This window comes from Dermacentor albipictus, unplaced genomic scaffold (assembly GCF_038994185.2).
Source record: "Dermacentor albipictus isolate Rhodes 1998 colony unplaced genomic scaffold, USDA_Dalb.pri_finalv2 scaffold_28, whole genome shotgun sequence".
Lineage (NCBI taxonomy): Eukaryota > Metazoa > Arthropoda > Arachnida > Ixodida > Ixodidae > Dermacentor > Dermacentor albipictus.
In genome coordinates, this window is record NW_027225582.1 from 1,454,141 (window position 1) to 1,481,725 (window position 27,585).

The 27,585-nt window shown below is 47.6% G+C and overlaps 1 protein-coding gene across 1 annotated transcript in view; it reads right to left on the bottom strand.

Moving 5' to 3' along the window:
- The window catches only part of l(2)37Cb (lethal (2) 37Cb), a 298,164-nt gene that overhangs the window by 160,035 nt on the left and 110,544 nt on the right, over positions 1–27,585 (bottom strand). Inside the window, exon 10 of the mRNA XM_070529703.1 lies at positions 17,606–17,674. Within this exon, the coding sequence (XP_070385804.1) occupies positions 17,606–17,674 (69 nt within the window). The remainder of the gene's footprint in view (positions 1–17,605; positions 17,675–27,585) is intronic.

The window sequence follows — 27,585 nt, forward strand, 5'->3', positions numbered from 1 at the left end:
TGGTAGTGCAATGACCATTCTTTTGATTCCCCGTAGAGGCTTTGCACAGGGCTAGTCCTAAAGGCGCCTGTAGCAAGGCGGATACCTAAGTGGGGAATAGGATCTAGCATTTTCAGAGCACTAGGTCCGGCAGAATTATAGACTATTGCTCCGCAGTCAAGGCGTGTTAATATTAGACTTTTGTACAGCTTTAAAAGGTACTGCCTGTCGCTTCCCCAAGATGTACGTGACAGGAGCTTCAGCAGGTTCATAGACTTGAGGCACTTTGATTTCAGATACTTCAGGCGTGGTACAAAAGTCAGCTTACTGTCTAAAAGGATTCCTAGAAATTTGTGTTCATGGCTCATAGATAGCTGTTCTCCATTTAGATCTATTGCGGGGTCCACCATTATGCCTCTCTTGTTAGAAAACAGGACACAAACTTTTTTGTGGGTTTAGCTTGAAACCGTTTTGGTCCGCCCACTTAGATCATTTATTTATGCAAAGCTGTACTTGTCGCTCGCAGATACTTAGGTTACATGATTTGAAACCTATCTGGATGTCATCCACATATACAGAATAAAACATAGTATATGGTATGGCAGTCTGGATAGAGTTCATTTTGACAATAAAAAGAGTGCAGCTCAGCACACCACCTTGTGGAACACCAGCCTCTTGCGTAAATGGACGAGACAGAACATTACCAAATCTAACACGGAACGTCCAATTGGCGAGGTAACTCTGAATCACGTTCAACAAGTTGCCTCAAACTCCCATTTCAGCCAGGTCACGGAGGATTCCAAAGCGCCAGGTTGTGTCGTATGCCTTTTCCATATCTAAAAATACGACAGGAAAAACTGTTTATGGACAAAGGCATCACGGATATTTGTCTCGAGGCGAACAAGGTCATCTGTTGTGGATCTACCCTCCCTAAAATGGCACTGTAAGGGATCGAGCATCTTGTTGCTTTCCTGAAAATGGATGAGGCGACGGTTAATCATTTTCTCAAACAGTTTGCATAGACAGCTTGTCAGAGGGTCCTTGCCCTCTTTGAGAATGGGGATTACGATTGCTTCTATCCAGACAAACAGAATGTAGCCTGCAGAGAACATAGAATTGAAGAGTGACAGTAGTGTTTCTTGGGTTTCAGGGTGTAGGTGTCTGATCATCTCATACATTATTCTGTCACTTCCTGGGGCGGACTTGTTGCAACAGTTCAGTGAGGCCTGGAACTCAGCAAATGGACGATTGTATACTTCATTGGATGAGCTGTTCCGACCCAAATTCATCTGTTCTGCAAGTCGTTGGTATTTTAGAAATGTATCTGTGTAATAAGATGTACTGGAAAGGTGCTCAAAATGTGATCCTAGACAATCTGCCTGATCCTCAAGAGTGTCTCCTTGTGTATTTAATAAAGGTAAGGGATGAGTTTCGCGGCTTTTTATTTTGTTCATCCTTTTCCAGGCTTTTCGTTGATCTGTATGCGAATTGATGCTGCTTATGTAGTTTTTCCAACCTTCGCGTTTAGCGCGGCGGCGTGTTCTTCAACCTTGCGACTTGATCGCTTTGAAATTAATCAGATTGCTTTGAAATTAATCAGATTCTCTGTGGTTGGGGAGTTACAGAAGAGGTTACAAGCCTTGTTTTGCTTTTTCCTGGCTTCCCTACACTCCTCATTTCACCATGGAATACGTCATTTCGAGGGCAAGCCATTTGTTTGGGGAATGCATACTGATGCAGCCTCAATAATGAACACTGTTATGTATGCTACTGCGTCGTCTAAGCTAAGTTCAGAGCTATCATTCCAGGGTAGCTGTGTTAGTTTGCAAAACTTTGTCCAGTTGGCCGAGTCAACTTTCCATCGAGGGAGATGTGCATGACACTGACTTTGTTTTTTAAGGTTTAGAACGATGGGGAAGTGATCACTTCCATAAGGGTTATTAATGACATCCCACTCCAGATATGGCACAAGTGTACTAGATGCTATGCTTAGATTTACCGAAGAAAATGTTTTGTGTGTAGAGCTGTAAAATGTAGGCTTTTTCTTGTTCAGCAAGCAGGAACTTGAAGAGAATAGGATGTTTTCTACAAGCCGTCCTCTCGCATCACAGCGAGAGTCGCCCCACAGTGGGCTATGCGCGTTTAGATCACCGACGACTATGTAAGGGGGATGCAGCTCATCAATAAAGCTTTGAAATGTTGTGCTAGAGAGTTGATAACATGGGGGGATGTATATGGACGTGATAGTAGTAGTTTATTGAATAGCACTGCTTGGATAGCAACTGCCTCAAGAGGAGTTCGGAGTTGAAGTTGCCGACAGGCAACGCCTCTGTCTACTATTATTGCTACCCCTCCGGACGATGCAACAGCATCATCTCGGTCCTTCCAGAAAATAGCATATTGCCTAAGAAAGTTTGTTTACGTAGATTCAAGATGTGTCTCCTGAACACACAGCACCTTTGGATTGTATTTAGTTCTTTGATATCATCGAGGTTGTGGATCAGACCTCTCACGTTCCAGTGTAATATTTGTGTATCCATATTGTTTGTGTTTATGTGCTGTGTGTCAAGATAAATCACTTAGGTTGGCTCAAGGGACCTTTCCAGGCCCCTTTATGCGGGGTATTTCTTTTTTGTTGGCGCGCTCCAGGGAGCAACGCCGTTCCTTCGGCATCTGAGACGCCGGGGAAGTTTTGGTTGCATCCATCGCCTCGTCAGAGGCGCTGGATGACGCCCGCTCAGCGGGCACGCGTGGGGGTTTTCCGGGCCTGTCTGTACGAGCAGTGGCCCTGGGACCGGCAGGCTCGGAGGTCTGCTGTGCCTTCGTGGTAGGGGGCGAAAGAGCCGTGGCTGCTCCCGCCAGGGGGGCTGATGGTGTAACCGCCGTCTCACTCCGTGTGATTTGCGCGGCTGCCTGAAGATGTAGCGCTGCCCCCCGGCGCGCCACATCGGTGTAGGAAGGACTGGACTGATTTTGGAGTGAGAAACGGTTACGTGCCTCTGGAAATTATAGGTTGAGTTTTACTTTCAGTTCTATGATTTGTTTTTCTTTTTTCCAAGTACGGCACGATCGCGAGTAGGTGGGGTGGTCTCCTTCACAGTTGGCACAGTGGTTTGTTGATGCACAGATGTCAGAAACGTGTTCAGAAGAACTACACTTGGCACAAGTAGCCTGTCCTCTGCAGTTCTGCGACCCATGCCCAAAGCGCTGACACTTGAAACATTGACGCGGATTTGGGATATATGGTCTGACGCGAAGCTTACAGTAAGCGGTTTCTATTGTTTCAGGTAGGTTGCAGGTTCCGAAAGTAATGATTATGTGTTTGGTAGGTATTTGCTTGTCATCTCGCCTCAATGTTATTCTTTGAACTTTGACTACGTTCTTTGCCATCCTTCAAGCAGTTCGCTTTTGCTCAGTTCGAGGAGGTCATCTTCTGAGACGACCCCGCGCACTGTGTTCATTGATCTGTGTGGGCCCACTGAAACGGGAATTTCCCCAAATGCTACACCTTTCGACAGTTTGTCATACTGCACTTTGTCGCGGAGTTTGAGAAGAAGATCGCCACTTCCCATCTTCATTACTTTATAGCCTGGGCCAATGCTTCAGTGAGAGATCTCGCTACAACAAATGGTGAGATCATTCTGACTGTTTTCTTATCGTTCTGACAATGTACAACGTGGTACTTAGGAAGATTGTTTTGGCTGCATGAGGAAAGTGAATGTTTTATCAGTGCACCCCCTCTTCAAGGAGCAATCAGGTAGTGGAGGAAAGTTATTTGCCATATAGAGCAGGAAAATTCGGAGGCGATGGTGGCCGCCTACCACCGAGCCCAACAAGGGGACGCTGCAAGGTTGGAAGAATACCTGCAGACGCCAGCCATGCATCGCCGCTATAACCTAATATATATACAGTGAAAACTCGTTAATTCGAACTTCAATAATTCGAATTTATGGATAATTCGAACTGTACGATTTGGTCCGGCCAAGCTCCATAGAAGTCTATATATAAAACCGTCCGTTAATTCGAACGCGAGAAGGTTCCCTCACGGATAATTCGAACTACGCTCGCCTGGCACACGGCCAGAGAAACGCGCCTTCTGCCTACACACAAGGTTGTATTAACTCCGAAACGGAGAGAACGGCGAGAGAAGGCGAAATCGGACAAAAATTTAACCGACGCGGGGTCAGCCAGAAGGCAGCGGCGGCTGCCGCCTCTCCGTTCTACGTAACCCCGAAGACTTCTTGCCCGTTGCGAATCTCGGAGGCTTTGCAAATCTTGTACAGCTGCTAATGTTGTGCGGAGATGGCACGGCAAGCTCCAAAACACAGCGAATCAAGTGCGTCGCAGCTGCGCTTGCAATCAAGAACCAACGAATCAGGGCCATCGCCAACTTCACATGTTCAGCGTCTTTGTCTCGGCAGTCTTCATCGGTTGTGCACCTCTGTTTTCAGCTTAGGAGGTATCGGCCGTCGCGATTCATTGGAATGGTGTTAAGCCTCGGCTAACGTTCGTTTCGGTGGACATCGGTGGTGTGGCACAGTCGGACCCAGAGCTTCGACTTGAAGATGGCGTGTCCCGCGGGCACACGCCATCACTTTCTGACACGCCAAATTTCTGACATGCCCTACTGCTTCCAAATCGCAGTGTACTGTTGCCCTCCTTCACTTTCGTTAGTTCGAACTTTCGTTAATTCGAACTGAAGCGGCTTCCCCTTGCGGTTCGAATTAACGAGCTTTTACTGTATACCCAAGGCAGGATATATTACACACGGTTAACCCTTGCCACCAGGAAATACGGAAGTAATAAGAAGTGAAGAGAAGACAGGAAAGATGTAAAAGTGGGAGAGAAAGATGAAGATTGGAGAGGAGGACAGGAAAAGGCGACTGCCGATTTCCTCCAGGTGGGTCAGTCTGGAGGTGCCGTCTATGTGAAGCCGAGGCCGAAGAGGTGTGTTGCCTCTGCCGGGGGCCTTAAAGGTCCAAACACCCAGCTTCGGCTCAACCCCCAGGATCCCTTTTTCCCCAGACACGGCTAAGCCACGCACAGCTACACGCGGGAGGGTCCAACCCTCATGTGCTCGGGTACGTGGTGTCGCAACACACCAAACGCCTGCTTGCGCAGACGCCCCTACGGGGCTTTGGTGCAAGTGAGTCATGCTGTGATTACTTCGCTGCGGATTACTACCCAAGTACCGATCCGTAATAGTATAGTCCAACTGCAGTAAAAAAGCTTTTTTAATTAGTATTGGCCCAATGGGCTGATCCACTACAGCGATGTCTGTCTACGTGGCCTTACTAAACAAACGTATTAACTATGTATGTGCCCATCAGAGTCCTCAATGCAGTGTGTTGTGCTCCTGTTATAACATTTTAGCAAAGTGATGGGCAATTCGTTATCAAAATATACATCCGAGCGAGACCAACAACTTGTGCAGATCCCACAGGCAATAGGCAATCTGCTATGAACATTATAACAATGTCTGTGGGCATTGCACTATGCTGAAAGGTGCTACTTTAAACATATAGATAAGGGTAGATTACACATCGTTATAATTACAATCACATTTCTTTGAGCAACCGAAGGTGTCATGCCCCACTTTCACTATCTGCGTCAAATTCTGGTTGCATTACAGTCGATCCCGGATATATCGAACTAGAAGGGGATCGCAATATAGTTCGATACATTGATAATTCGAAATATAAAATATGCATGTCAAAAACTTCTCTAACAACTCCACACATCTCAAGGCAGTTTCCCGATGTCGTGACTAACGGGAACTTACCGATCTGTGCCTCCAAGGCGCGTAAAAAAACAAAAATACAGTGCGATGAACAGAGCATTTTATTTCGGAAGCAAAAAATCTCTGACCTTTCCTTGCTTTTTCTTCTGCACCGTCAAGTTCGATAAGCAGTCCTCAAGCTTGTTGACAGTGTTCAAATGAGAAAGGCCAGCTCCTTTCATTGTGCCACAACACCGGCGAATGATGCTGAAAGCTGATGCAAGTTCAGCTGCAGTGCATGGTGGTTGGTCCTCTTCGTTGGATCCTTCGCCGCTGCTCGAGTCTGCGTGCTCGTCACCCATGATGTCAGCTGTTATGTTGCTATGTGGGTCATATCGCGAGGCACCATCGCGACAAGGCGTATCGGCAATAACCTTTTATTGCCATCACGAAACAAACACAGAACAGGGGAACTTGATAACCACTGGAACATATACATTCTTGGGGCCAGAAGATGGCGCTCTTCAACACCAGGGTTGACTGACGAAGTTACGTCATCCACTGAACTCAGCGGCCAGAATCGGTACACAACACTCCTTCCCTTTTAGTTCAGACTCAACAGTCAGCCAATGCCAGCACAAAGTCCCGAAGATGTTGGGGTGTCTTCCGGGAACGCTGCGAACGGCGTGGGCCTGGCAATTCTACGCTTTGCTCTGTTGGTGCTGGCTGAGGTGCTGCTATGTTGTACAAAGGGAGCATGACTGTTGGTTGCTCCTCGGGTGGTAGCATGGCTGTTAGTTGCTCCTCGGGTTCACTGGGATCCGGTGTCTTGCTGCTGCTCACTCCGCAAGGTGAATGGCTTGAAGCAGGTCGGACCTCAGGCTGTCATCCTTCAGGTACGGTTTCGACTAACCTCATGGGAATGCTGCTCCGCCGACGAAGCTGGTCCACGTGCAGGCGATACACACAGCCATCTGGAAGAGCAACGTCATAAGAAATCGGGCCAGTTGCTCTGGAAATCACAGCATATACCCATGGTGGGCCCTGGTTGTAGTTACGTGCAAATATAGGGTCATTGGGCTGGAACGTGCGTGGTGCAGGCAGAACTTCTGCCAACCAGGAGGACTTGACGGGGGCCCGGTCTGTGTGCAGCCGATCCAGCATGGTAGACAGTCGGCGGCCCATCAACAACTTGCATGGGGAGCGTCCCGTGACAGTGTGCAGAGTTACATGCTGCTGTAGAGTAAAGTCTGCCAGGCGCTGTGCCCAGCTTCCTCGGATTATCCGAGATAATGCCTCTTTGGTGGTCCGTACCATCCTTTCAGCCTGCCCGTTCGTGGATGGATGGAACGGCGCAGATGTTGCTTGGCGGATGAGGTTGGCATCCAGGAACCCTCGAAATTCTGTGGATGTGAATTGCGGGCCATTGTCTGAGACAAGGGTATCTGGCAGGCCATGAGCTGCGAACAATCTTCGTAAGGTAGTGATTACAGCACTCGATGTCATTGACGACATTGGTATGACCTCCAGCCATTTGGAATAAGGATCCACCACCATCAAGAAGGTCTGTCCTTGGAATGGACAAGCAAAATCAATGTGTAGGCATGACCATGGAGTCCGGGTCGTCTCCCATGGGTGCACAGGTGCCCGAGGCATCTCGGGCCGTGTTTCCTGGCAAGGAAAGCATCGCCGGACCCATTCCTCAATGGCCGCATCCATGCCCGACCACTATACATAACTGCGCGCAAGTGCTTTCATTCTGACGATGCCGGGGTGTCCAACATGCACAGCTTCAAGGACCCGGAAACACAACTTCTGTGGAATCACCACACGGTCACTCCACAGTAAGCATCCCTTGTGGGCGGACAGCTCATGTTGCCTGGACATGAATGGTGTGAACTCGGAACTCGGAGCGCACCTTGGCCACCCCTTCCCCACCCAGTTGAGGACACGGGAGAGAATAGCATCCTTAGCGGAGTACTTAGCCACATCGTCTGCATGGACTGGAGATTCTGGAAGTGCGTCCAGAAGCATGACGACCTCTGCTGACGAAGGGTCATCCTGGCACTGGTCCACTTGAGGCAGTCTGCTAAGATCATCTGCGTGGCCTAACTGTTTTCCTGGTCGGTGGTGGAGAGTATGCTGGTATCCATTCAGAAAAATGGACCAACGCGACATTCACGGTGAAAGCATCTGTGGCGTTTGCAGGTCTGATGTGAAGAGCCCCAGGAGCGGCTTGTGGTCTGTATGGATCTGAAATGGGCGGCCGAATACGTAGTCATGGAACTTCTTTACTCCGGCAACCACAGCGAGTGCCTCCTTATCAATCTGGGTGCAATTACGCTACATAGAGGACAAGGTTCTTGAATAAAAAGCAATTGGTGCTTCCGTCTCATCCGGCATTCTGTGACTCAACACTGCTCCTATTCCGTACGGGGACGCATCGCAGGCAAGGATTACCGGCTTCTTCTCGTCGAAGTGAGTCAGCACCTGGTTGGATGCCAGTAGCTTCTTCACATTGTCGAACGCGGTTTGTTGTATGTTTCCCCACAGCCAGGGGGCCTTCTAGTCCAACAAACGGTGCAGGGGTTCAGCAACAGTGGCCTTGTGTGGAAGGAATGCATGATAAAAATTGAGAAGACCCAGGAAGGCCTGCAGCTCGGCTCTGTTCAACGGCTGCGGTGCATTAAGGATGGCTTGCGTCTTGGCTAGTGTGGGGTGGATTCCCTCAGCATCGATTCGGAAACCCAAAAATTCCACTTGAGTCACTCCTAGCTGGCATTTCTCTTTCTTGACCTTAAGCCCTGCATCTTGGAACTGCTGAAGGACCTCTCGAAGGCGACTAAGTAATTCCTGGTGCGATGCACCTGAAATGAGGACATCATCAAAATATGGAATGATGCCTGGTAGTCCGTGCAGTAGGTTCTCCAGTAAAATCTGGAAGATACCTAGTGCGACGCTGACACTGAATTGTAATCGTCGAACGCGGAAAGCACCCTGATGCGTCACAATGGTCTGCGCCTCTGCAGATTTATCAGTCACTAGGAGCTGTTGGTAGGCCTGTGCTAAATCTAGCTTCGCAAAGACAGTTCCACCAGAGAGGGATGCCATCAGGTGGTTGACAGCTGGTACCGGATACGAGTGCTGCTGCGAGGCTTTGTTGATGGCGCACTTGTAGTCTGCACAGATGCGGACGTCCCCATTTGCCTTCAGTGGCGTAACATAGGGGTTTCCCAACGAGCGTGGTCAACTGGCTCTAGGATTCCTTGATGTATCAGTTTGTCCAGTTCGGCGTCGATTTTCGGTCGCAGTGCGAAAGGAACCCTTCTTGCTTTCAGGCGGATAGGCACAACCTCAGCGTTAAGTGCAAACTGAATGGGCGGTTCCTTTTAGCAGCCCAGGGTCCTGTCAAACACAGAGGCAAAGTCTCGGAATATGTTATCAAGTGAGGATGGTTGCTGATCGATACGTTGCACTCTCGTGATATTGATACTGAGTGCCGGAAACCAACCCGGCCCAAGAAGACTTGGGCGCTCGCCCTTGACAATGACCAGGTGCAATGGGCCGTCAAAATCTTTGAACTGCACTCGGACGGTACCAACTCCACGAACAGCGACACGGTTGGCTTGATAGCCCCTAATGATAACATCAAGTGGCTGCAGGTTCTGGACAAGCCCCTTTGGAAAAATGCGTCTGGCTGTGGCGTTGGAGATACAGTGGAATCTCGATGATACGATCACGGCTAATACGAATTTCTGGATGATACGAATTTTTATGTGGTCCCGGCCGAGCCCCATTACTTCGCAACGTGCTAGAGAATGGTTGTTACGAATCAATTTTCGACCCGTGTCGGTTGATACGAATATTACCGAAGACACTTTGGAAATTTGAAAGTGTGCTTGGCGAAAGCCAGACGCTGCTGCCGTCTGCGCTCCAATTAATTCGCTTTGGTGTTCAGTGATATCGCCTGTCGCTGCTGCCGCTTGCGTTCTGCTTCCCTGCCTTTGGTACCTGGTGATCTAATCAGTCGCTGTTGGCGTTTCCGTTCTGCCTCCCTTGCTTTCGCTTCTTGTTCTTCTGGCGTTTGATGTTGGGGGAATCCGGCGTCCGCTGCCGCTTCCCCGAACCGCTTGGCGCGCAATCACTGGGCCGCTTCAGAGCTGTGGGTCTCACTCATTCAACTGCAACGAGACTTCTAACGAAGGAGCGGCGGTGCAGCCTGGTGCAGCTGCCACCGCCAACGCCCGCGTGTTCGTTCTACCGCTACTGTGTGACGTCACGGTTGCTATGCACAGCTGCGCCCCCAACCGGCGCGCCGGTTGCTAAGGAGGGGAGGAGGTTGCGCCACTGCGTGGAGGAGAGGCCACAGTTGGCACCATTCCAGCGCATGGACGGACGCGACCGCTAGACCCACCGACGGCAGTGAAAGAGAACAGCGCGCAGTTACGCGATTTCTCCATCTCTTGGTGTGGAGGCGCGGACGTGGCGCCGGACAGCGCGGAGGCTGCGACTGGGCGCGAAGAGTTTGAAGCGGTGGCACTTTTGTTGCTTTTGTGCCTTTCCGCGCGCCATCGGACGGAGTGGCTGCTGTGCTTCTAGCCGCGTTCTTTGTGTTAGACGTGGGCGACGGCGAAGGACCACCATCGGCGGCTGAAACGCTGCATGCGCTCGAAGTTCTGAGGCGTGCTATGGCTGCGGATGAAATCAGCGACGAGACGTGCATGCGTTTTTATGGATTTGAACAAAGACTGCGAATTGACCTGACAAAGAAAAAGAAGCAGAAGGACATCGGAGACTTTTTCTTCAAGAAATAAATGCTTTTTACGTACGTGTGCTTGAGTGAATTCACCTCTCACTCTTTAATTTAGCTAGATTTAATTGTTTGGATGATACGAATTTCGGCTAATACGAATATTTTTCGTGACCCCGTGAGATTCGTATCATCGAGATTCCACTGTAATGGAAAAAGTTGATCCCGAATCCACCTCGATCTGACACTGTGTGCCTTCAATTTTTACACTCACATGTATCTTCCTCTTGGCGGGTTTAGACACTTATCGTAAAAACCGGACTATAGGTCGGACCGGAATATAGGTCGATCCCCCAACTAACGAATTCTAAAAATGAAAAAAACCTTTAATGGCAAAAGTACCGAAAGACATGACACCCTTACCCAGAAACAAATGCGGCTCAGCGGGTTGCACAATGGTGACAGTATTTATTTAAATGCTGCTCGCATGTGCACCTGGCCAAGTTTTTAGCGGTATCGCGCGACCATAGACCCACGTGCTTGTCAACACCGTATTAACGGCGCTGAGCAGCGGAACAAACGAGATACGCGCATTCGCTATTTCGCCGCTCCGTGCCGTAATAAGGTGCTGACAAACACGCGGGTCGATAGTCGCGCGATACTGTTAAAAATTCGTTGGGTGTACAGTACACAGAAGGGCACGAAGTCCGCAAACACTACTCCGAATCAGAGCAACACCTTTGATCAGAGTCGGATGATGAGTGCTTCTCGCTGCCCAGTCCATAGGCGTGTGCGATCTCTACCGCTTTCAAACGAATGCATTCGACAACAGGCAGCGATCTTACACGCAGCTCTCGGGCGGACTCCGCAACCTTGCCTTACAGTTCTGCAGTCCGCTGCGATCCGGCCACGAAATGACGTTTTCTTTTGGTTGCTTCAAATTGTAATACGTTGCTTTTGCCTCCGCCACTACCGAATGCTCTTTTCGGATACTCCAAGTTCGCGCTGTGCCGCCAGGTTGCCGTGGGCTTCCGCGTGGCCTTCTTCTTGAAGGCGACGGTGAATTGACGTCGTCTTCCGCTCACATTGAAACAAAATGAAAATGCAGCCTTTAATTAATATAACTTTCCGACAGTGCAAACGCAAAGTGCCGGTGCCACAATGTCGCCACGCCGCGGTGCTGCTGATGGCGATGGCGGCTGTTTACTTCATCCGCCCATTGTTGCAAGACTTCTGTAGCTTTTCCGCCAATGTCCGGTATATAAGTCGAGGGTCCACTTTTCGCGATGGTTTTTTGAAAAAAAGTTCGACCTATATTCTGGTTTTTACGGTAGTTGATAGCAGTAACTGCCAAGTCATCGCAGTATGAAATGTTTGTGCGAGGAGTGGTCTTGAATTGTTGCGTCCGGGCTTGGTTTCTGGCATTTCGACGTGGGCTAAGCTGCCTCCAGGACCGGCAGACCTTAGCAATATGCCCGGTTTTTCCACATTCCCTGCACTGGGCACCACGGAACCGACACAGGCGGCATTCGTGCAGGCCTCCACAGCTGGCACAGGGGCCGCCCACCAATCTCTCGGTGTCCCGTCGCTGAGTGGGGCTCGCACGTAACCGAAGAACATCTTCGGCGGTGTCTTGCTCACCATCATTGCCAGTCGTCGTCCCTTGATGCACAGGCTCAAAATGCGGCACGTTGGTGGTTTGAAACGAGGCTAGGCTGGCTTCCCGGGCAATGGCCTCAGCGGCGACTGCTTCCTCGACAGCACTGGTGAAAGACACCTCTTTTTTTGCCAGTAGTCACCGCTTCACCGTGTCGTTCTGCAGTCTGAACACAAACTGATCCCGTAGCACGGTGTTGAGGTCGTTGAAGTTGCAGTGCTGTGCCGTCGTTCGAAGAGCAGCGAGATAGGCGGCAGCAACCTCACTTGGTGCCTGGTCGCGGCGATGGAATTCATATCGTCTGGCAAGCTCTGGTGGTCTCGGCGCTAGGTGGTCGCGCAGAACGGCGAGGATTGTTTTGAACGGTGTATCCTTCAGTTGGGCCGGTGCCACGAACGCTCCTGGCTAATTGAAAAGTGGCGGGACCGCAGAGGCTGAGGAATGTTGATCTCTTCTTGCTGGCATCCGTAACGTCCTGCGCCTTGAGGAAGAACTGGAAATGTTCTGCATAGTCCTCCTACTCTTCAGGGTGAGTGATGTCGAGAGGCTCGAGCCCCTTCGCTGTGTTGGCCGTCATTGTGAACGAGTACGGACAGGAGCTAGCTTCCCGTTGCGGTGGTCTCATTCAGTCCCACCCTCGTCGCCAGTGTTATGTTGCTGCGTGGGTCATATCGCGAGGCACCATCGCAACAAGGCATATCGGCAATAGCCTTTTATTGCCATCACGAAACAAACACAGAACAGGGGAACTTGATAACCACTGGAATATATACATTCTTGGGGCCGGGAGAGGGCGCTCTTTTACACCAGGGTTGACTGACGAAGATACGGCATCTGCTGAACTCAGCGGCCAGAATCGGTACACAACATCAGCCACAATATCTGCATCAGCGCGATCCACTACAGCTTGCACGCCGTCAGCTCTGACGAAATCGTGTGCTGTAACGCTGCCTGGGATGGCACCTGGGAATGCCGAGAGCTCGCGAAATTGGCTGTCCAGGCATTCAGTGTCATCGTCTTTTTCTCGTCAGCCTTCACCCGTCAAATGATGTTCGCCTTTGTTGAAAAATCCAAATTCTTGCGCTTTTTCGCGGCCATGGCTTCGGAACACGTGTCAAAAGTGGAAAGAAAAAGGCACTGCACCACATGAGTCTCAAGCCTTCGCGTTGGCCTCGTGAATAAAAGGAACAAAGTGAATCGAGAGATGCACCGCTCTGCGTCTCTGCACTACCACAAGCCCAAGCTGCACTGACCTCGTTCGTCTCGCTGCACCAGCGGTGTCAGCGTGGTTTCTCCCTCCTGCTTCCCTTTTACACCCAATCGCACTCCAAGTGCTCCTTGTCACGTGCCTTTTACCCACACACCCCTTTCTCAGAGTGTGGGGCGGCGCGCGAGATCGCAGGAGCATCGCGAGAGCTTCATGAGGAGAAGCGCACTTGCGGGGGTGGGATGCGATGGGAGAAGCGCATTTGCAGGGGTAGGGTACGGTAGGAGCAGCGCACTTGCCGGGGCACACCCCAGCACGCAGTTCGATACATCGATATGCCGGTGCACGGGAGTTCTATATACGCGAACAATAGCGCTATACTTTTGCATGGGATTCCAAGGGGATTCTTCAACTGTTCGATATGGGCAATAATTCGATATATGCGGGTTCGATATATCCAGTATCTGCTGTATATTCTTACAAATTCAGTATTTGATACCAGGGAGTTCGTCGGAGGTCTCACATTGAAGGAAAACAACAGAAAGGGGCTTCCCGCACGTGCTGTGCTGCAGGAGTCCTGCACGCATGTTAATCAAAACATGAAGAAAATAAAAGAATGCAGATCCCAGGCACTGTGAGAATCGATGTAAGCGAAGCTTTCTGTGCTGCTTGCGTTCATTGACAATACTATGTGGCAGTGATGTTGACGACCTACAACAGTCGTTATATGATGCGTGCACCACTTGTGTTTGTCTACATAGTATACACAGAACACACAGCTGGACGTGTTTGCTCGAAGCATTGTTCTGTGCATTTGTTTGTAACCTGCAAGAAAGTTAGCATTGTCATTCCTTCATCATCATCATCAGCCTGGTTATGCCCACTGCAGGGCAAAGGCCTCTCCCATACTTCTCCAACTACCCCGGTCATGTACTAATTGTGGCCATGTTGTCCCTGCAAACTTCTTATTCTCATCCACCCACCTAAATTTCTACCGCCCTCTGCTACGCTTCCCTTCCCTTGAAATCCATTCCGTAACTCTTAATGACCATTGGTTATCTTCCCTCCTCATTACGTGTCCTGCCCGTGCCCATTTCTTTTTCTTGATTTCAACTAAGATATCACTAACTCGCGTTTGTTCCCTCACCAAATCTGCTCTTTTCTTATCCCTTAAAGTTACACCTATCATTCTTCTTTCCATAGCTCGTTGCGTTGTCCTCAATTTAAGTAGAACCCTTTTCGTAAGCCTCCAGGTTTCTGCCCCGTACGTGAGTACTGGTAAGACACTGCTGTTATAAACTTTTCTCTTGAGGGATAATGGCAACCTGCTGTTCATGATCTGAGAATGCCTGCCAAACGCACCCCAGCCTATTCTTATTCTTCTGATTATTTCAGTCTCATGATCCGGATCCGCAGTCACTACCTGTCCTAAGTAGATGTGTTCCCTTACCACTTCCAGTGCCTCACTACCTATTGTAAACTGCTGTTCTCTTCCGAGACTGTTAAACACTACTTTAGTTTTCTGCAGATTAATTTTCAGACCCACCCTTCGGCTTTGCCTCTCCAGGTCAGTGAGCATGCATTGCAATTGGTCTCCTGAGTTACTAAGCAAGGCAATATCATCACCGAATAGCAAGTTACTAAGGTATTCTCCATTAACTCTTATCCCCAATTCTTCCCAATCCAGGTCTCTGAATACCTCCTGTAAACACGCTGTGAAGAGCATTGGAGAGATCATATCTCCCTGCCTGACACCTTTCTTTGTTGGGATTTTGTTGCTTTCTTTATGGAGGACTACGGTGGCTGTGGACCCGCTATAGACATCTTTCAGCATTTTTACATATGTCATTCCTTCACAAGGGCACATCACATTGTGGCTGAAGTGTTGATTTGCTGACCAGCCGCTCATGCGTTGCCGTCTTGACGCTGCGCTGCTTCAGTGCGGCTTTGCGTCTGCACGCCCTACATCAGTTGTCTGCATGTGCAAACTTGCATGGTGTTCATTTTTCAGAAATAGCAGGAACGTGCCACATCACACCTTGAATAAAAATTTTTACTGTTTGTCTGCAGCTGTTGCTATGTCTAGAAGCAGCCCTCGCTGGAAGTTCTTGAACTTGTGCAGCGAAATAATGTGGTGCTGGAAAGCCACAAGCAGCTCTTTGAACTATTCAGGCAGCTTTTGCGAAATCAAAGTTCGGTGGTGTAAGGAAAATCCAGCACGGCACATGTAGCGATAAATCTAGTGCTTGCCCGCTTTGAAGGCGGAGTTCTTTTCTCTTGCAAGCTCCTTAGCTTTTGCCTGCATAAGCTCCACGCTCACAGCTAGATGCACGGATCGCTGTTGGTGTATGAACTCTGTCAGGGCGAGTTCGATTTCCGGGAATGTCCCACTCTTTGGGCCGCGAAAGCTGGTTCGTGTTCCGCTGCACGCGAAAAGGGCTTGCTTCTGTCGACGCCACCCGCGAATGCTTCCCTCAATGACGCCAAACTGCCTCCCGGCCACACTGTTGCCAATGTCCTGTGCGGCTAAAATAACCTTTCTCTTAAAAACAGCCGAGTACTGTTTTCGTGGTACAGACATCTTGGTTCTTCAATGAGGAATAAAAAAGACGCACTTCGTGAAGCGTGGTTTGCACGTGTGCTGCCAAGGTGCGCACTCAACAACAAAGAAATGATGTTGTAGTCACGCACCAATAAGAAAACCAAGCCGTAGCCATGCAGCAATAAGGAAGCCAAGCCATAATAGCCACACAGCTATAAGGAAACCAAAACTTCTAGCCCAAATTTCAAACTGAAGTTTTTGTTCGGATCCGCATACAGTACGAGGCGAAAATTTGGGACGCTAAAAATAGGAAAAAAAAAACTCTTATTATACGGGGGTTTTTACGGTCACTGTAATGTTCTTGATATGTTAAAAGTAAAGAAACTATCTAATAAATGTATCTGCATATCAATATGCAATACAGTCAAACTTCAATATAACGAAGTTGTACTCGCAACAGAAAACTTTGTTAAATCTATTTTTCTTTTATTTAAGGTTTTAATGTTTCTGGAGTAAAAACAACTCAATAAATTCCTAGAGCATTCCTAGTGGATAGTACCTTGTCAGTGAGTACTTATAAGGAAATTGCAAGAAGGTTGGGCCATAATAACGCATCTATGAGCACCAGTACGTGGTGCAGATTGTGCCAACAGCAATGCATGGGCATAGCTCACGGCATCTGAGATTTGCATGTGTTGTGTGGCGCGGTACGGTAAATTTTAGATTATATGGCTGACCGTGCTTAGCACCCACAGTAGGTGTCCACAAATAAAAGACTAAAGTGCAAAAAGACAGACATTTGTCCTTAGCAAAAAAAAAAAAAAAAAAGAAAGAGACAGTTTTGCCAGAAAGGCGGAGCATTGATGGCAATAGCAGAGAGACGACAGTAAGTAACGTTCACAGTTTTATGAGTGTCACACGCATTCAGGCAGATATGAACACATTTCCCTTGATGACCATGAGCTTGCTGCCACAACGCAAGTGAGCGCTTCACACCGTGCCTGGGAAACTTGATATTATACAACTGCCAAAATTAGATGCGTGGGAACCCAATGCACATCGAGGCACCAATCGTCTCGGCTCACCTTTCGCACTTGCTGCTGTGAGATTACCTACAAGATATGATGCATGGCACACATGTGGGTGTGCATGTTCCTGCCCCCTCTCTAGCGCGTGCTTGATCACGTTACCCTAGCATTCACTCTCTCCCCATCTCCTTAGTGCAAAAAAAATTGTCAGCTCTCGTGTTTCTATGGGTGCTGCGAGCTACTGCATGTCCTCAAAAGTTGTTTACCAATGCACCAAATAGTGCAGCGGTGTTTCCTGCCTACTGCATTTCGATGCATGCTTTTTGACGGCATTCTTGCCGCTCAAACTTTTCATGCAGAAGGACGCTTGAAATAGCCCTTTGCCTTGGCTGACATTTTTATTGTGTATTGCTAGATTTAACAGCCATACAGATCCTATTTCACTACAATTGTTGTGTTGTCTGGATTTCTGGCTAAAATTATGAGAAAGAAGTCCCCGTATCTCCCTATTTTAAGAACACTTGCACTACCAATGTCAGGCACAAGTTGGCGGTCAAAAAGCTGCTAAAAAATTTCACACAGAATAGGAGCTACACAACAGCCTATGCAAATTCCTTTTTTTTGAACAAAGGTCAACCTTCGGTGAAGCCCGGCATAAAACACTTTCATGTTAAAAAAGTAAGGACGGGGTGGGAAGGAATGAAGAAATAGGCAGCAACTCACAGCTTCGTAAAGGTACTGGGGGATCTGTGTCGTCTTGCCTGAGCCGGTTTCACCTTCAATAATCAGCACCTGTAACATAAAATACATCTCAAATTATTATTTTAAAATTGCAGAGGAAAAATCCAACTTAGCTTTATATAAGTGCCCACTACCTGTGCATTGCACTTATAAAGCCATTTATTGCAATACACACCCATTACATGCCCCTTACATTAATCTGCATGCACTGCACATTGCCATGCCTGCTGAACTGTGTTGCCCCGTTCATGTTACATTGAAGCCATATTAGCCTTAATGTTAACCACTCGGAAGCAGCCAGCTGCTGTTTGCCTGCTGCAATCTCTTCAGAAGACTAATTATTAGTAGAGGATGTCATCTTACTCTGTCGGGGAGCAAATGTGCCCACCACAAAGCTCCCCGGCTCTTTATATGTTCTGATCACATCACTTGTCACAAGCTACACGACTACTGGCAGCACGAACTGAAGACTAGGAGAAAAAGAGAGAAAAATATCAACATTCAGCGATTTTAAGTACCACTACCATGGTCTGATTATGAGGCGCATCATAGTGATGGACTGCGGATTAATTCTGACCAGCCCCCGAGGCCGGGAACAAACTTGCAACCCCGAGCTCAGTAGCACAATGCTATAGCCACAATGCTACCCCGGCGGGTTTTGAACAGAGAGTGACATACTGTGGGAAAATAGCCACATACATGCATTCAGTTTTAGATGAGCCATAACCATTGTTACCATAAAGAATGGCCTTGTCTACTTCCACAGGTGTCAAAAGACACAAGGAAAGCTGCTGAATGATGAATTTAACAAACAAACAAAAAATATACATGCTTTTGGCATTTACTTGTGTAAAAAAATTAGGTGTGCGCGAATACTGAATATTTCATTTCGAATCAAACATAGAATCAAATCAAGAAAAAAAAGCCAAATATTGAATCAAATGTCGAATATCAGAAAATTTTTTTAGAAAATTTAGTGGGTACAAATTTTGGACACGAAAACACGATGTTGCACATGCTCTGGAGTCTCCTAGTATTCCATAACAAGAATGTAGCAAGCTATCGGTAACATACATAGAAATCAAAATATACAGTACAGTCTATTCTTATTAAAGGCAACAGCAAATTAGTATGCCAGCACTGATTACAGCTCAGTTGTAGTATATAAAGGCCTGGATAAAATTTTTTCTTTATCAATAGAAGTTCTGTTGAATAGAATGAAGTGCTTTTTTCCCTCTGAAACGAATGAATTAGGGACATTCTGTTATACTGAATACCAATGAGGTTCTCAGTTTAATAGTAGACCTGTGTCTTGCAGCAATATTATATTTATTGCTTCGAAAGTATTGCTTTCCTGTTTTTCTCCAAAATGAAGAAGAGCTATAACTAATTTATGGCAGGTACGCTACCATAAGGCCAATCTACGCAATGGATGAAAGGACTACGCATCACGTGACTCGATCCCCGCTTCGCACATAGCTGGGGCGAACGGTAAAGAGCAGGCAATGTCCGTGCAATTTGTTTGCCGGGATTCGCCACCTGCCAAGGAATCTGAAATCTCGAAGGACACCGCAAGTTCCCGACAACCCCCCCCCCCCCTCACTCTCCTTCTTCATCCACCATATCTCGCTTCCGCTTGCAAGGCAGTTTGTCGGCTTTCCGAGTGTCACGTGACTGCTGCAGATAAATCTGCGTCGATTTGGTGCCTAGCCATAACTTTAGCCACCAACACCCAATTATACAGTGCCGTTAGGACTAATGGCCTAGGTAATGTGGCCGAGATGAAAATTCGCAGCTGACCAATGTGGTATTGGGGCTGCAAGCTGTTGCAGAATGCTTGCCGCTAATATGTTCGTGCAGGTGGCTCAAAAGTGATTGGTCCTGAGATAAGGTGTGTGAGTTAGATTGACGGCTCTCAAAGTGGCACGAGGTTTGTCGGCATGCATATCCAACATGATCTTTGTGCCTATCGGCGGCTAATTGAACCGATTTTTGGACATGCTTTTGCACTTTACAAAATATGCGCTACTTTGGTTGACGTCCCTTCTGTCTGTGTTGCATTATCATTTCAATCAGTCCTCCTGACTCAGACAAATATTGTACAGACAGCTGGCCCCGCCGACGCTGTGTGCACGATCCCCACATCAGGCCGACGTCGGCGAGCACTCGCAGTGAGAGTTTACAGTCGCACCAGCCAGGGCGCCCTGCACATGGTGCCCTTGGTGCTCCTTTTATGCCGAAAAGAAAGTGACATGCTCAAATGGGTGGCATCCAGCATGAGGGGCTCTGCAGCACATGCAACACTGCAAGGCTCGCTACATGGAATACATAAAATATTCGAAAAATTGAATAGCAGATATTCGATTTGCAAATCTATTCACTGAAACGTTCAATTCAATTTGGTGATATTCAATATTCACATACCCCTAACAAAAATAGCAAATTGAAATCATCACACTGCTTATTCTCAAGCAAAAAAATTTATCAAGGGCAGCGGTCCTGTGAAGTAACGACTCGGTACATATGGTGGCAGTGAGGATGTGGCACAAAACGTACTCCTCATGGATCATTTTACTTGAACTGTGCACTGCATGCAGCCAACAGGAGTACAGTTCCATCCAACGTGTATAGTGAAGATGAAGATGTCCGGTACCCCTGGGTTGCCATCCACCAAAAAGCAGTCACAACAGAAACAAAGCACCATGGCAATAAAACAAATTTGCTTTCCCGATGCAAATGTAAACAGTTATCATCCAGGCAGTAGCTGAAAGCCTTACCCGATTATTTACTGCAATCCTTGGCATAAAATGCAATAGCCTGGTTTGACATGCCACACCATTAGTGGATTTGTCTACACTATTTTTTTTTATTTAAAGTACTTTACAGGCCCATTTAAGGGCATTGGTTAAGGGGGGACACAAAGTAAGTGTTTCAACAGGAGTAAAAAATATAAATATCGATACAGGCAGTCAGAAGATAATTAAAACAAAGTTAAAAAATATGTTTGTCTATGCTAAGCTTTAGACAGCGTAAACATAGTAATATACTCATACACACAAAAAAATACAAAAATACAAGTGTGAAAAACAGGGAAGGAAAGCAGGTCAATAACATCCTTATACAATGTTTCTGCAGGAAGCTTTGCAATTCTTTGCAAAAGGCGTCACGATTCTAGTCACACAAAAAATAGCGTGCTCAGCACTGTGCTAAAAATGCCTTCGCTCGTGGATGCCAGTGCGCCTGGCACTATTCACACGAAATTAGTCATCTCCGAAAGTGATGATCTGATAATACAGAAAATATTTTTGTCCTCGTACGAAATAAAGTAACTTATTTTAGGGCAAATCCAATATTCGGGACTCCCTATTATTCAGAATTTTCACCGGTACCCGTTGAGTCCTAATTATTAATCAGTGACTGCATGTTGAATCGCTGTCTATACGGAACAGTTCTAACATTCTCTTGGAAATACCATGCAAAAGTACAGCGCTGTACTATACGCATATCGAACTCCTGTTCACCATCCTATTCAATATATTGAATGCTGCACTCCTGCAAGTGTGCTTCTCTAGATGAGACTGTGATAATTTCACGCGTCATTGGAAGTATTTATGTTGATGAAATGACCGTGTTCTGCCAGACAAGCCATTGAATATGAAGGGCAGTACATGCCACTGAAGAAAAATGAGCACGGTGTGTGTTTCAAAATACAGAGGGTTCGTGCAGCAAAGGTCTTATATGAGCTCCCTAATGCTGAATTTGTTTTAATAACTTTCACTGCAACAAATCCATGTCATGCAGTGAAGCATACTGATTGCGATAAGAACTCTAATGCCTATGCAGTTAAGCATACTAACTGCGGCCACACATTATCGAAAAAAGGATCGCCATGCTGCTTCAAGAATGCAAAAGGCACCCTGGTCTGATACACGTGCTCTCCAAGATATGGATGTCACTTTACCTCTTCACTGGGTGGCTCCAGCCATTGGATCAATAGATTCCTGCTTTTCCCATTCTCTTGAGGCTGTCTGAGAGGTGCAATTATTCAGATAAGCTTCAGATAGGCATATTTTATATTTTCAATTATCGATGCATTAAACTATTTCACGAATCCCTTCGAGTATGATATAAAGTGGAACCCTGTCCCTCGAAAAACATATAACTGGGATTCTACTATAGTTGGCAGCTAAACTTGCGGTGCTGTGCTTTGTCGACATGATAGCAACTTTGCTCATGGCTGCCATGTCTGCGGTATTATGCACACGGTGCATGCCCAAAACACTGCGCAGCGTCCAATATCTTGGTTATTGCCATTATACACTGCTGCTAGGGGTAAGTGGTGGTGCTGCAGAGAAGCCTGAAAAAATCAGGCATTTTTGCTACCAGAATATATATTTTGAAGCATGCGCACATAAACATTTCTTGGGCTATAATCAATACTACGTTGGCTCCCAAATTTCGATTTCGTTTTAGCAGGAGCACGCTCCATTGAATTAAAGCATAACCAGCCAAATGTTATATTTACTTCTTCATATCCAATAATTTGTAACCACACCCATGGTGATTATGTTGAGGTTCGACTGCAGTAGCACGTCAAGTGCTAGTGCACAAGGCCTGTACTGGGCATGGCACTAATGCCAGACATACTGCCATGCTGGTGGATGCATAAAGAAAAAAAAATTCAATGGGCACTTAGTTATCCCTATGTAGATGAATGTGAAAGCATTGCAAGCATTGCAACCACTGCATGATGCTTAGACATCATGTAACAACACAAGGCCATGGGTTCGACTCCCACCAAAGGTCGAGGGCTCAACTCCCAACAAAGGTCATGGGTTCGAGTGCCTTAACTCTACCTTAATTCACTGTGCCTTAATTAACACCAAAGATTGTGGGTTCGTGTGTCTTAGCTCTACTTTCATTAACTGTGCCTTAATTCACTTCACCTTAATTAATACCAAAGGTCATGGGCTCGACTCCCACCAAATCAAGGTTTGACGCCTTTTTGTACCATCGTGTGGTCAAGCTGCCAACACTGGATTTTCCACCTCATGAGCCATTTAATACTTTCACATAAAAAAAAATGCATTTCAGAAGACAATGTGGCACATTTGCCCCCTATACAGTGAAAGCTCGTTAATTCGAACTTCAATAATTCGAATTTATGGATAATTCGAACTGTACGATTTGGTCCGGCCAAGCTCCACAGAAGTCTATGTATAAAAAAGTCCGTTAATTCGAACGCGAGAAGGTTCCCTCACGGATAATTCGAACTACGCTCACCTGGCACACGGTCAGAGAAAAGCGCCTACTGCCTACACACAAGGCTGTATTGCCTCCGAAACGGAGAGAACGGCGAGAGAAGGCAAAATTGGAAAAAAATCTAACCGACGCGGGGTCAGCCAGAAGGCAGTGGCGGCTGCCGCCTCTTTGTTCTACGTAACCTCCAAGACTTCTTGCCCGTTGCGAATCTCAGAGGCTTTGCAAATCTTGTACAGCTGCTAATGTTGTGCGGAGATGGCACGGCAAGCTCCAAAACACAGCGAATCAAGTACGTCGCAGCTGCGCTTGCAATCAAGAACCAACGAATCAGGGCCTTCGCCACCTTCACATGTTCAGCGTCTTTGTCTCGGCAGTCTTCATCGGTTGTGCACCTCTGTTTTCAGCTTAGGAGGTATCGGCCGTCGTGAATCATTGTGATAGTGTTAAGCCTCGGCTAACGTTCGTTTCGGTGGACATCGGTGGTGTGGCACAGTCGGACCCAGAGCTTCGACTTGAAGATGGCGTGTGCCTGCGGCACACGCCATCACTTTCTGACACGCCAAATTTCTGACATGCCCTACTGCTTCCAAATCGCAGTGTACTGTTGCTCTCCTTCACTTTCGTTAGTTCGAACTTTCGTTAATTCGAACTGAAGCGGCTTCCCCTTGCGGTTCGAATTAACGAGCTTTTACTGTACAGATGGGTTGCCCTGCATGCAAGATGACGGCTGCACCAACAGTTGTATCACCTGTTGTGACGCAACTGTTGATGCCTCACAAGAGACCTTCCAGAGGCCCTCAAACTTCAGCTGCTCAAAGCTTGAGGGCCTCTAGAGGAAGATTTGAGGCCAAGTGGCCAGCTATATAGAGTGGATCCATTGGCGGAGGCCGGCAGTGTTTTGCACTAAAGTCCCTCAATCATTTAAAAGTACCGCCAGGCTTTGATCCAGCCGACAACGCCTGCGATAGGCTGATCGGTGACATGTGACCTTGCTCCGCCCCTTTGCCGCCATGAAAGTTCCTGCGCGCCAGGCAAAGAGCGCGCGTTTCGCTTGTTGTGCTTTGCACATTGCTGCGATAATTTTGTTCCGGGAGGTCCGAAATGCCTTATTGCTGTGCGGTTGGGTGCCGAAATCGGAAGAAGGATGGCAAGAACTTATTTTGCATCGCGCGCGGCAACCAGAACCTAACCAGACGAAAAGTATGGTTACACAGAATTGCACGGACGGACTTTGAACCGTCGGTAACAGCACGACTATGCGAGGCAAGTAACATACAACGATACAAAGGTGCCATAGAAAGTATACACGTGCGTGTGTCAAGCGGTGATAGTATTTCACTCGCGTGCATGAATGTTGAGGGCCGAAGTTTGTGGAGATTATTTATTTTAGTTCGCTGTGAGCCCGCTGAATAGATCGGCATGACCTAGGATGCGAAGGACCGAAATGCCTTGTTGCTGTGCGGATGGGTGCCGGGATCAGACGGAGGACGACGAGAAGTTATTTTGCATCCCGCGCAGCAAACAAAACCTAACCAGAAGGTAATTCTGGTTGCATAGAAATGGACGGAAAGACTGAACCGTCGGTAACTGCACGACTATGCGAGGAAAGTAACGTAGAGCGATACGAAGGTGCGAGAGAAAGTATACACTTGTGTGTGCAGAGCTGCAGTATTATTTCATTCGCGTGCATGAATGTTGACGGCCGAAGTTTGTGGAGATTACTGATTTTAGTGCATTACGAGCCCGTTGACTTAGCAAGTGCAGTATGACCTAGCATGCAAGTAAATAGTGGGGCAGAAATGCATTAACTCGCTGACAAATATCCGCATTGCGTTACGTGTGATAAAAAATAAAATTGAGCAGCGAATTCTACTTTTACACTTTCCTGTGTTCGTGCGCGCGTTGTTAACTGCGCTTTACAACATGTCCAAAATGTAATTTCCAATATCCTAATCATATTTTGTGCATTGCATATGTGAATAAATATATTGCTAAGTGCCTGCATTACTCTGTTTTTAAAAACGAATACTGCATAGCCACAGCTACTGGCCGTCAAATAATAAAGCGTAATACAGTATATCAAAGTACATTACATACAGCTGCGAGCTCGTTCCTTCCAAGTTTCCCTTACACTCGAAGATGTTTCAGTAATCGGCAATGCCATTTTACTGATGAAAAACACACAACTGCAAATGAACATAAGAGAAACGCCACAAGCGATACGCGGATTGCCAGCAAAACACAGTGCAGTAATAGCTTGGTCAATCCGCGTGCGTTTCGTATAAGGACCCTCTAATTCTTACGGGGATTTAGCGGTGCACGGAGGCGAAAAGGGATAAACACAACAATGCGCGTCATGATTCGAGTTTACGCGGCGACGTCGCACGGTTCACGAGAACAGTCAACCACATTCACACACGCGTACACACTACGCTCGATGTTGGTGTGCCGCGAGATCAGACCGTGCTGGCGGCCCGAACACGATCGAGGAGGCACGCTGACACGATCCATACCACCTCTTCATCATGTCACGACAGTTGCACTGGCTCGTAGCATTGAACCACAAGACACAGCAGTCGTCGTGTAATCGTTACATGACAGACACACTCAGCGACAAGAGAAGGCACTCGTTTCCACAAACACACAGGATGTTGTTTAGTTGCCGTGAGGGTCGCGCGCTTTGAGAATCGCACGTTTGAGCGACGTTATGTCGAAAGTTTTCCGGTCCAAGCAACTGTCAGCCTTCATTTTTACACGACTTTTTCGTTCAATGCAACCACTATGTGTACGCAGCAGACTTACATGCAAAAGATTTCACAGAGCATACGGGATTAAACGTAAGCAATCGCCAAGGCTCGCGCGGCGATTGAGCGCAAACGAATGAAATGTAAACACGCGGAATCGAGGCAATCAAGCCCTCATTACCCTCTCTTGAGCTATTTTCTTGGAGCACTTATTTGAAATTAAAGGACTAAATTTAGCAGTTCGGGTCCTTCTTTCGTTTTTCGCCACAGTCAGGCACCAGAAGGTTTTATTTCCGCGCGTATGCAGATATTTTTTCACCTCACGAATGCCACAGCGCCACGGTTTAGCGTGGGCGCCGTCTGCTACAGGAACTTCCTAGGTGGCGCGTGCGGCAGATGGCGCTACCTTGGAAATTATAGAGTGACCTTATTTTGCACATGTGTCACGCCCACGGTGTAAGAAGTAGCTTAGGTGACCGAGCGGCGCGGGCTGGGCGCTAAGCGGGGGGGAAGGCTTGGAGTTCTCCTTTCTCCATGTGTCAAGAGAGGGCGCTGGAAACTAGCACCCGCTGCCCCCAATTCGCGGGCGCCGAGATCACTGACTGGTTGCCGCTGTGCCATCGCCACGTTTTTTTTTTTTTTGCGCACCGTGTTTTGTCAACGCATTTTCCACTTGCCTGTCAAGTACGTCTCAACCTTCGAACTGTTTCATGAGCCTGCATAATGGGAAAGTGTTTCGTACCGTTTTAAAACTGTGGTTACAAGTCTTGCAAACAAAAGTGCTCGCTTTTGAAGCCGCCAAACGAAGAATCAAGACTTGAAGCGTGGAGACGGCCTAAACCTCGTAAGACTGCATACTCCAATGGACGGATCGAGTTTGTGAAAAACATTTTGCATCTCATTTTAACCTGAAGACATGGTGTGTGGAAATTGACGGGGTCATATCCTGATGTCTGGAACAAGAAGCGCGGGCCTTTCAACAGATGCTGTGCCGTCAATTTTCGAAGGCGCACAAAGCTACCTCTCCAGGAATATTAAAAGCCCTTGAAAACAAGTGAGACGGCCAGCGCTTTCCACGGCTGTTTCTGTGAGTAACCCGAGCAGTGACAACAGCAGCGTGCCGACGTCAGTGAGCAACACAGATGTTTCTCCAGCAGACACCATGGAAACGTCTTCCGAATATAGCACTTGTGTCACAAAGTCCAGTGGGAATAACTCATATTATTCATTGTTCGAACGGCTTTTCAGTGCAGTATCTTGCATTAGCCTACCACATCATTCATGGGCAGCACATCTCATCCGACGCAGGAGTGAGGGACGTTGTGTTTAACGCTGCAGTGGTGCATAGGACAAGCGACAGATCATCGGTACAGTTCAACAGGAAGGCAATCCAGATCAAAAGTGACATGACAGTCCAAGTCTACATCTTAGACAAGTTGATAGACTCTACTGCAGTGGGGGTAAGTCCCTTCACCACGTCAAGCCTTGAAGTTGAATCCATGCTGAAAGTTATAGACAGCACAGATGTGTGCAGGGGAGGGCCAAGTTTAAAGGACTTCCCTGATGTATCCCCTGAATGTGCTTTTGTGGACTCTCAAAAGACCTAGAGACACAACAAATGCCTCTTGGTAACGCCTGAAGGTGCAATCTGTCGTCTCTGTTCTGGCCTTGCTGACACCCTTAGGGATCCATGCTGATCGCCGAGCTGCTTGAGCCAAGCAGGAAATACCTTTCAAGCATTTCAGGTTGTCGGTGGTGCCTGCCCAGCAACAGAAGCTATCTGCTTTGCGACATGCAAGGTCAGCACTTCAGCGGTCACGAGCACGACTGGCAAAGCACAACAAGCTGCTATTGGGGCAGTTGCAAGCGGCGATGCAGCAGCTAACAGATTTGCAGGAGCAAGAACTCGGTCAGAAGCTGAAGGGACGTGACATACCGCCACCCCAGCTGCTTCTG